The 11,054-nt window shown below is 42.4% G+C and overlaps 1 protein-coding gene across 4 annotated transcripts; it reads left to right on the top strand.

Annotated features, from left to right (window-relative positions):
- Positions 1-4,600: 4,600 nt before the first annotated feature.
- Positions 4,601-10,167, top strand: LOC109864731 (RNA-binding motif protein, X chromosome-like). Of its 4 annotated transcripts, none has more exons than XR_004204233.1 (10): positions 4,606-4,699; positions 5,340-5,465; positions 5,773-5,879; positions 5,986-6,139; positions 6,330-6,443; positions 6,542-6,656; positions 6,780-6,911; positions 6,996-7,081; positions 7,642-9,312; positions 9,448-10,167. XR_004204233.1 is itself a non-coding variant. In XM_020452638.2 (9 exons), exons 2-9 carry the CDS (start codon positions 5,357-5,359, stop codon positions 7,953-7,955), a joined length of 1,158 nt encoding a protein of 385 aa, XP_020308227.1. In that variant the 5' UTR covers positions 4,601-4,699; positions 5,340-5,356; the 3' UTR covers positions 7,956-8,255. The 4 variants fall into 4 exon arrangements, 1 of the variants encoding a protein (XP_020308227.1); XR_002251487.2 differs by having other exon boundaries at positions 6,303-6,443; positions 9,221-9,312; XM_020452638.2 differs by lacking the exon at positions 9,448-10,167 and having other exon boundaries at positions 4,601-4,699; positions 6,303-6,443; positions 7,642-8,255.
- Positions 10,168-11,054: the final 887 nt, after the last annotated feature.

Below are 11,054 nucleotides of genomic sequence, written 5' to 3'. Positions count from 1 at the left end.
CCGGGATAAATGACTCAGCTGAGCTCAATGAAGCCAAAACATGTGCGTCCAGGCTTAATTGGTTGCACAAAGACCAAGCCAGGATGAGCAGACACGGATTCATTAAGCCAGGTGAAACCAATCCTGGCTCACTCAAATAGACCCCGCCACAGATCACAGATTAACTGATTTACCATGGCAACTAGAGCCGCGTACTTTTCCCCGTCGGAAGCACAAATCCTCATGGAGGCATACGAGGAGGTAAAAGATATAATTAAGAAGAAAGGCAACACCGCCACAGTGATAAAGCAAAGAGAAAAAGCGTGGCAAAGTATTGCAGACCGCCTGAATGCGTAAGTAGTGCACAATTACACACTCACCGCTCCGCTGAAACATCACAATTACAATTCAAATATTTAATTCACATCTCCAAAAATGCAGTTGTACTGTAATTATGAAACGGTTAAATTTTTTATTGAAATGCACTGCAGATATGAGTGAAATTGTGTAAAGTAACTCCATCACACTGTATAAAGCTATGATACATTTTTTGATATTTTTACTGAAAACAAGACAAAAATACCAAGTAATTTTTTGCAGTGTGACTCCATTAAATGTGTGTGTGTGTGTGTGTGTGTGTGTGTGGATTAAACATGAACGGGCCAAAACGGACATGGCAGCAGGTCAAAATCAAATACAAGAACATTCTGCAGAATGGTATGGTCCCTGACTAATATTTAACAAAGCACAAGCATATATTGTACCCAGAAGGTGCCTGCTCACACATTGTCTGTACTGTTTTAGCAGTGAAAAAGAATACCCACAGACAAGGCACGGGTGGTGGGTCACCAAAGGCTGACCTTACCCCAGCAGAGGACATGGCCTTGGAGCTAAATAAAGGCAGGCCCGTCTTAGAGGGGATCCCTGGGGGGAAAGAGACGAGCATAGGTTCCTCCCAAGATGCCACCCGCTTCATTCAAGGTATGTCCTTCCATCTCTACATGGGATACAACCACATTCATATTGAATCAATTTGGACTGTCTGACTTTGGTTTACCTATTGCCTTGCAGTGTCTGGCAGCACTGTGTTCCTGTTAGAGCCACCAGCACAAGCACCAGACGATGCTGATCCAGTGAGTACTCCATCAAAGGCATACTGTAGGCCTGGCATGTCTTGTCTACTAGCTTCAATATGAATCCGATTTAAATGTGATAGGGTGAAGGCCCCAGTGCAGCAGCAACAGCACATGATGGAGACGATGATGAGGAGGAGACCATCTCTCTGGATTCCAGAAGGCATGAGATATCATGTTAAGACTGTGAAAGTACTATTTACTCTACAATGGTGAGGAGTCCTCATCAAAATCAAAAAATCTAATTTCTTTTACAGGACCCAGATGCTATACAGTGGGAAAACCAGCCTGGCAACATAGTGCGTATTAATAAAAGGACACCACATCCTGCCAAATTCCAGCTGCGCTAATTGTATTGTGTTCACAGAGCTCACAAGCTATCAGAAAGTTGTATGGCAACCACCTCCGGCGCCAAATAGAACTGGCAGACATAGACATTCAGTACAAGAAGAAAAATATGGAAAATCTTGCACTGGAGTTCGAAATAAAAAAGAGGACAATTAGGAAACTGGACCTTGAAATAAAAAAACTTGAGAGGGAGGTGAGATATGCCTTCAATGTACACTGTATGCTAACTGTAACACAAATGTATTAATCATTATTTTTCTTTCCTCCCCCAGCTCCAAGAAGATGACACAGCTCAAAATAAAAATTAGGTATATTCTCGTAAAGTCAAGTGAGCCATGACATATGAGCTCTTATTGTGAGCACACAGGACGGTGGCATCTTTCTAAGTTTTTTTATTTTCCCAGCAATCAGTACAACCAAGTCATCGTTATAAGGCATCGCCCTCTTTTGCCCACCCCCCCAGCACCAGGTGTGGCCACTAGCCTATATGAAGGCCCAAAATTGTGTGTTCCTTTCTGCTCTGACAATGGCATGCCCATTCGTGCGAGATGTGGTGGATGAAGAAGCACTTGTGCTGAGGAGAGCCTTCAGGCGAGAAAGGGTCTTCAGGGACCGGTTGGACCCACTGGCCTTCCCTGATGACCATCTATATGAAAGATACAGGTTTTCTGCAGATGGCATCAGGTATCTATGCAGACTACTGGGTCCCAGGATTAAGCACCGCACTGCACGGAGCCATGCACTGAGTGTGGAGCAAATGGTTTGTGTGGCCTTGCGCTTTTTTGCTAGTGGAGCCTTCCTGCACTCAGTGGGGGATGCAGAACAGCTGAACAAGGCCACAATTTGCCGCACAATAAGGAGTGTGTGTCTGGCTATCAAAGCATTAGCAGATGTCTTCATCTCCTTCCCTGGCCACAGAAGACTCTGTGACATCAAAGAGGAGTTCTATAGGATTGCAGGTAAGAGGATCTACAAATTACAGGACAACTGTTAACACATAGTAGGATACTCATTACTTTGTGTGACAGGTTTCCCCAATGTCATTGGTGCAGTGGACTGCACACACATAAGGATAAAAGCCCCCTCAGGTGCCCATGAGGCCGATTTTGTGAATAGGAAATCCTTTCACAGCATTAATGTTCAGGTGAACATAACTTTTTGATATTGTCCATTGACGAACACTCTGCATTGCCAGTGATGTGCATTGATTGGTGTAATATTCCTCATCTTATGATTTCAGATGATCTGCAATGCTGACTGTGTGATCAGCAATGTTGTGGCAAAATGACTCCAGAATCTTGTTGTGGCATCTTGTTGTGGAATCTTGTTGTGGCAATGTTGTGGCATCATGACTCCAGAATCTTTCGGGCCTCTGAAATCTATCAGTGCCTATCACAAGGTAAGCCACACAACCCCTATTTATAACCATCATGGCGGTGTCAAGAATATCACTGTGTTTATGAGGTAGTAATGATGAGATTTTGTGTTGACAGGTGAATTCTCTGGTGTGTTGCTGGGAGACAGGGGGTATGGCTGCCAGCCTTTTCTCCTGACACCTTTCACAGACCCCCAGGAAGCACAGCAGGCCTACAACCATGCCCATGCCAGGACCAGGGCCAGAGTTGAAATGACCTTTGGCCTCCTGAAGGCACGCTTTCACTGCCTTCACAAATTAAGGGTCAGCCCTGTTAGGGCATGTGATATTACTGTGGCTTGTGCTGTCCTCCACAATGTGGCCTGCCTGAGGAAGGAGAGGGCCCCCAGAGTGCCACCAGCCATGGACTGGGACAATCCGGCAATCTTCCCTGATGACGACAGTGGTCGGCTGCTGAGGGACCAATATGTGTTGAATTATTTTAGTTAGTATGTGTGCTTTCAATTTTGGTTAAATATGTCCTGCGGTGGCAGAGGAATTTGGGTTTTTTTGGGTTCGTTTTTTGACGAATTTGGCCTCTTATGATGTTTGTGCGGTATACTGTGTGTAATACAAGGCTACTGCATCCATTCATTTGTCTGTTCAGTTGATGTGTATGGATTTGTCCTGCATTTATTTTAGTGTGCAGACATGCAGGGTGTGTTATATACAGACCTTTGAATGTGTATGTATAATATGCTTGGATTCTGTGCTTTCCATCTTGTAGAGTCACTGTGACTTCAGTTTCGAAAGGAGCTGATGGTATACCTGCTTTGTTTTGTCCTTATTCAATAAAGGAACATAATGTTACACATTGTGTTTTTATATTCATATGGAATGTGTATTTGTTTATATGACAGAGTACTAGGGCCACACTGAAGAAAAAGGATAAAGTCATAAATTTATGAGGCTGGTTCTTTCTGCAGAAAAGCTACATATTGTTTTGATACTTATGACAATGTGATACTTAATATTCTGGCACATCAGCATGTCTTTGTTTATGAAACCATACTGAAGTACAATTTCACGACATGCCCCACATCTGTCATTTTAACAACTGTCCTCCTTTAAAACAACTGGTTACAATATGACTTGTGTTTTTTTCCCCTCTGTGGCCCTAATATTCTATCATTTTATATATAGCCTTAGTCTATGGGAAACTGTAAATTATCTAATGATAGCAACATCTAAAAATCATTTTTTTATCCAAAATCATTGAAATTAATGATCACAAACGTTTAATAACAGTGGGTCTAGTTATGTGATAACAATGTATAGTGAGCAGTGATAACTATTGGTTTCCATTTGTGGTGACTGCTGACTGACATTAGGGATGAGATTAAATAGATCCTGAAATTTAGCCTGGTCTGGAGCAGGCTAGCTCCACAGAATAAATCTCCATGGTAATTTATACCATAACATATCCTCCTGCCCCCTATCCATCTTTAGTGCAACCGGATTACGGATCAATTGAGCCAGGATCACCAAGATATCCTGGCTTAATCCCTTATCCTAGTTTTGTGCAACAGGCCCCTGATTAGAAAACTTGGTCTTTGTTTTGTTTACTTCTTTGTTTCATTTTATGTTGTATTATTTATTCGTGATTTTTCTAGTTGCTCGGTCTGTTAATTATAACAAGTGTTTTTTGTATGTAAAAAGTGCCAATTTGATTGTGAACATTTTTGAATATTGTTGAATAATTTAACAAATAAAAAGGTTGGCAACTACTTCCGGGTGCGTGATACCACGTGATCGGTATACGTTTACCTTCGTCGTTTCGTATTTTCCTGGAGGAGGCTTCGAGCGTGTCGTGAAATTTTAAAAGGTAGGTTAGACACTGCTCACATTTGTGCACAATGTCTTGTCTGTTTTACAGATATTAAACGGCCATCACACTTTATTGTTTTATAAAAATCAGTTGAACGATACATTTATGCACGCACGTTTGTTTTAATCACCAACAGCTAGCCAACCAGTCGCCATTTTGAGCTTTGTTGAATGAATCCACAGTTTCGATCTCTTTTTATTTTCTTGTTAATTTACTAATAATGCACTTGGACTGACAATGCCCCCACGTGGTTATTTTATTGTAAACTAACTAGCTAGTTTGTAACGTGGCTTACTTGTTTGGAAGCTATCTTAACTGGAAGGAGTAGCCACAAATGTTTGGAAATGCTAGTTAGCTTGTCATTCATTCCCCCTTTGACGCCATTTTGTGCTGTTAAAACGTACCATTCTAGTGGACAATGCTGTTGTTGGTAAACGTGGCATACTTCCAACAACAAACGTTAGCCACCGCGTATATTTGAATTTAATATTATGCTAGCCAAGATGGCTAACTGCATGCTTCGAAACCGAGTTCGGGACAAGTTGTTTTCTCAAATATGCCCTAGTCCAAACATACTAATTTGTTTCACAAACATTGATCTGGTGTCTCCATGGAATAACGACTATTCTCTTAATAGCTTAAACAGACCCAAATATGGCAGAGGCTGACCGACCAGGGAAGCTCTTCATCGGTGGCCTGGACACTGAAACTAACGAGAAGGCCCTTGAGAAGTACTTCAGCAAATATGGCAGAATAGTAGAAGGTAAAAATAAATGCGTTAACTCAATCATTTTAAATGGATTGCCCATGCATGGCTAATACTTGTGTATGCTATTGTATGTGGACAGATTCAGCAGTACCAAGCTGCAGTCTTGATTCCTTTCATGGATAAACTGTTATGATTAAGCAAAGTGTGAGAAAGTAAGTTAATAACCAAATGGTTTTGATCAGCAATAGTTTTGAAAGAAATGCACAATACCTCTAAAAAGTTCTGAGTATCAGTTCTGAATAATATTTTGTAACCTAGTCCAGTCTTGTGTGAGCACTAAGTAGATATTTTTCCTTTCCAGTTTTGTTGATGAAAGACCGTGAAACGAACAAATCCAGAGGTTTTGCTTTTGTGACCTTTGAGAGTCCGGCAGATGCAAAGGATGCTGCCCGTGAAATGAATGGGAAGGTAAACAATTGCATTGTTTTTTTTAATAACATTTTTTAAATGACCCCTAACTTATGTAGATTGTATACATTTGTAATTTTAACGTTATAATCTATTTACTTCTCAGTCACTTGATGGTAAGCCAATAAAGGTTGAACAAGCAACAAAACCTCAGTTTGAGTCAGCGGGCAGACGCGGCCCACCCCCCATGCGTGGCCGCGGCCCCCCTAGAGGTCCTAGAGGATCTAGAGGAGCACCAATGAGGGGTCCACCATCCAGAGGTACCTTTACAGAAGTACTCACAGGGGTTGTGGTATTGGGCATTTATGCAAAGTATTATTGTAAAACCACCTAAATTGGATTAAGTATGTAGGCTATGAAACTGGATTTGTTTTGTAAGTTCTGAGCTTGCCATTAATATTTGCATTTCTTGTCTGCCGAAAGACTACTATGATAACGTAGGGATTGTAGAACCCTTTTTCAAAGGGATTTCGTCCAGAGGCCCTCCACCACTGAAAAGGGGACCTCCGATTCGTAATGGAGGCCCCCCACCCAAGAGACATGCTCCTTCTCCAATGGGCAGACGTAAGTGTGAGGACCTCTCGACTTTATCACTATGAGGACTGACTAAGCATGTAGTGCCACAAAGACATGATGATTACATGGGATCTTGTTTTCTTTAGCTTCCATGTCTAGGGACAGGGACCCCTATGGCCCACCCCCTCCCCGCAGGGACTCAATGTCCAGAAGGGATGATTACCCATCACCAAGAGATGAATATTACAGCACAAAGGACAGGTGGGTGTTCCTGTGTGAAAAATCTCACTACCCATTTGTGGTTGGTTACACATTCTGAATGAAACATCTTTAGAAATGTCACATTGCTTGTTTACACATGTGGCATGCTTTCCCATTTGACAGCTATTCTAGCCGGGAATATGTGAGTTCCAGGGATACACGGGACTACGCACCAACGCCACGGGACTATCCGCCAAGGGATTATCCCCAATCCAGTTCCCGTGATGAATATGGGTCAATGTCAAGGGGCTACAGGTATGGTTGACTTGTGAGTCTAAAGATTATGTAGGTTTCCGTTGGCATCAAAGTGAAGTAATGTTACACCATTTCTTTCACCAGTGATGGTTATGGTGGAGGCCGGGAACCCAAAAGCTATATGGAGCGCCCTAGTGCAGCCTCTTATCGAGAGCCCTACGATGGTTATGGTAAGATTGACCACTTAAGTGTAATGGCAACAAGTTGCTCTAGTCTCGCAACCTGCTCAATGTGGCCCTGGGATTTGGTGACCATATACGCATCACGAGTCCATGGAAACGCCCAACAAAGCTTCTTGACCAATCGTTGTTCGTTCAACAAAGTGTCGCAAAGTAATCCCTCAAGGAGTCATGCACACAAGTCTGTTTTTGGGGGGTAAAACGACCCTCACAAAACCACCAAGACCTCACTGAAAAAAAACGTGTGACCAATGTGCAACTCGAACAACTGGAATTCCAAAAGGAAAAAAACAGCTACTCAACAAAACATGGCATGCTGAAAGGGGTTTCATTGCGTATTTTATGTTCTGCCAAGCTTGGATAAATTATCTGCCAAAGCACCTAAATGTTCAGTGTAAATTTTTGTTCAGATCCCTAGCATATTGGAGATTTAAACGTGTAGTTGCTTTTGATTGTCATTAAGAAATACTCACGGAAAAGATTGGCTCATAACAATTCAGCAAAGTGTGTGAAGTGAAACTTGCCAATTACCTGACCCATTGACCCTGCAGGTAACTCACGCAGCGCCCCACCCTCAAGGGGCCCCCAACCATCCTACAATGGCAGTGGCGGAAGCAGTCGCTATGACGACTATGGAAGCAGTTCCCGGGATGGCTATGGCAGTCGTGAAAGTTACCCCAGCAGTCGGAGTGAACCATACCCTCCTAGCCGTGGTGAGCGAATGGGCAAGCAGGAGCGGGGGCCAGCACCCCCAATCGAGAGAGGCTATCCCCGTGAAGCGTACAGTGGCTCAAGTCGCGGGGCGCCCCGTGGTGGCCGCGGAGGCAGCAGAGTCGATAGAGGAATTGCCCGCAGCAGATACTGAGATGGATATGACATCAGAGCGATCGTTACGCAATGCCTGCTCATTCACTACTTGTATAGTGAGGGGGAAAAACTAGGGATGTCAAATTCCATGGACAAGCTTAGGTTTTGAGCTGTTTATCCTCAGCCTGTCAATTTCTTTTTGTTTTAAGTGTTAAAATTACTTGTTTTATATTTCCCCGGCCCATGTGATACCATTGCCAAGTGATGAGTGTTTATTTTTTGTACATTTAGTGCTGTTATGTCCTGCTATAGTCTTGGATATGGCTTTCATACACTAATAAAGTTTTTAACCAAAGAACTTTCGCACCGCTAATGGATGTTCAGAAAGAGACCAGAAACTGACATGAATGTACACCCATATCCCAGTGCACATCTACAAGTTCTGTCCACTAGAGATCAGTTGAGATGCAGTTAACTGAAGCTTGTAGATGACACTTAACAGTCCTGTACTTTCAGTCAACCAACCGGTTGTCTGAGGACAAAGCAAATGTCACTTTCCAAACTCTTCATCGGTGTAGTTTTCTCTGGATATGGCTCCTTCACCATAGAGCCAAACAATGGTGGCTTGCAACGACCTAACCAAAGAAAGACCCCAACAACCAAACGCAAGAGTCTTTTCAACACGACTGATAGTGTCAACAGCTGGTAAGCAAAGCAAACCTTTTGTTTCTCGTCTGTGAAATTAATTTCATGCCCGTAAATTAGTCTGCTCAAATGGTTGGTGTGCGAGCCACTGGGTGCACCAGGAAATGAAATTAAACAATGGCGTTCAATTTAAATTGTCATATTTCGTCAACCAAATTGATATCAGCAACATAAGGAGTTATTTTTCGCTTGATAACATGACTTTTCCACTAAACCTAGGTTATGGGTCAACAGGTAACTTGTCAACAATGTACAGAATCACGATCACCTTTGCCGGATATTTTTTTTTTCAACTTAAGTATGGCAAATTAGTTTATTTTACTAAGGTGCAATATTCATAAGGTGTCTTTGTTTTTGTGTACCATGGATTTAATTTTCTTTTTTTAGTAAGTGGTGTAGTAAAAGCTAATCTTGTCACAAGCATGCCAACTTCCAAATGGAGACAACTCGGATGACCAGCCATGTCCTAACAACCAAACTGGGAAGTGAATGGGAGCGAGAAAATCACATCGGACCATTGACTTATTTTCAAGGGAAACTGGCGGGTTGGGTTATCAACTTTCTGTAGTACAAAATCAAAGAAATTGCAGGACATTAATTTATATTTTCTGGTTTCAGGGTGAGCTCTAATGGAGCAATCTTATGGAACTATTGCTGATTCAAGCCTTCCTGTTGGTTGATGTTGGACCGTCGCACAGAGAACCGAACAGGTATGTCCAGCACCAATTCAGTGATCAAAGAACAGTGTTTTAATAACCCTTAAACACATTTGAAGGACACCTGTGGACAGCCACATGCCCCGTGTTAACTTTGTGAAAGACTGCATCTTTTCTTCACTGTTTCAGGTACCTGTGCTGGCACCGCTCCCGATTACAACTAATAGTGGCAGGCGCCTGCATGGAAACAACCAACATCATTGGACACAAACCAGGCAGAGAAATGAGACTCAAAAGGAAGGTCATTCTAATGCCTGGTCTCAAAAAAAATTACCTTCGAACATCAAATTATACTGTTCCCAAAAGCACAACCATTCATTGCTGGATTTAAGCAACTTCTTTAAGATGGTACACTAGAATTGGAATGCAGATTCTGTTTGGTGTGCTGAGCCACATTTGTGATAGGCATCTCTTACAGAAATCTAGATTATCGAATATTTCCTTGCCAGATATGGTGGAGCCCATCAGATAACACAATTGTCTGTTTCCTGATATTGCAGTGGAATTGGAAGCACACACACAACCATTGCTTAGAATTCTCCAGTGTCTCCCAGTTGTGGACAGAAGAACAGTTATTACAAAGAATCAAAATCCCAATTAACCCCTGTGTATTGTTTTTGTTTTTCACCCAATGTCCGTGGGTCTGATGGACTCACAACATTATTGGGTCAAAACAATACAGCCATAACAACATACTTAGATGTTGAATCAATTACACGTCATATAGACAGCATACATGGTTAATCACATTTATCAATAAAACCGCTATTTGTTTTCTGTGATTTTTTTGCAAACCAAAAATCTATAACCAAGACATTGGTGAAATAAATCATGTTTATCTTGAACAAATATAAGTGAAACAAGGTTTTTATCGCAGCTTCTTGGTGCTATAGTTATAACATATAGTTACATAGTTTTAACATAGTTACATCACTCACTCTTCTGGTAGTGGAGTTGTTGCTGCCAGCATCCTCCTGAATCCTCGTGATGGCTACAGAAACTGGGGACCTTGGGATATCTTGCCTCTGGATTTAAGGTCTTGCCCAGCTCCTTGAGAAAGAGCCATCTCTTCTGGAGCTTCCCTCTGCTCCAATTTGAGTGCTACGCCATCCAGATGACAAATGCGTTGTACGCCAAAATGTTGAAGAATATCACAGGTGGCCAGTGTAGGGTTATTTTACAGCTGTAGCCATGCACCAGATTGTCTAAATTGTCCACCCCTCCTTTGTGGCATTGTAATCCATTATGAATTGTTTTTTGATGTTCCTGGCCACATTTTTGCCTTTCTTTGGCACTTAGGAGACTAGGGATGTGTTGGCCGTGAACACAAACTTAGAAGAATCTATTGGTCTGTTCCGTGTAGTCAAAAGCTGAGGTGGGAGCTCTGGCTTGTTTTTTTTGTACTGTTCCTACTGTTGTCAGCTTTGTCTTGAGGAGCTTGTCCGAAGTAAAAAAGTTATTGCATGTGATGTGGCCAAGGAGTCCCTGTGTCTTGTCCAGGACAACCCTCCTCCCTTGGTTCTTCTCAGGGGCTTCTTCTGGCTTCCCCGTATACACTTGTAAGTTCCACGCATATGATGAAGCGGTGTCATCATAGGTAGCCCAGATCTTGATTCCATATTTTGCGGGTTTAGATGGTATGTACTGCCTGAAGGGGCAGCGGCCCCTAAATGGCATAAACTGCTCATCAACAGTAACATTGGGCCCAGGGTTGGAAAACGGGAAGGCGGTCCACC

This window comes from Oncorhynchus kisutch, linkage group LG19, assembly GCF_002021735.2.
Source record: "Oncorhynchus kisutch isolate 150728-3 linkage group LG19, Okis_V2, whole genome shotgun sequence".
NCBI lineage: Eukaryota > Metazoa > Chordata > Actinopteri > Salmoniformes > Salmonidae > Oncorhynchus > Oncorhynchus kisutch.
This window is presented reverse-complemented; position numbering and strand designations above follow the sequence as displayed.

Bases quoted from the DNA above. Each gene is read 5' to 3' on its own strand.
- LOC109864731 (XM_020452638.2), top strand. From the start codon at position 5,357: ATGGCAGAGGCTGACCGACCAGGGAAGCTCTTCATCGGTGGCCTGGAC. The intron at 5,466-5,772 runs GTAAAAATAAAT...TTTCCTTTCCAG, and splicing joins ATATGGCAGAATAGTAGAAG to TTTTGTTGATGAAAGACCGT. The intron at 5,880-5,985 runs GTAAACAATTGC...TTTACTTCTCAG, and splicing joins CCCGTGAAATGAATGGGAAG to TCACTTGATGGTAAGCCAAT.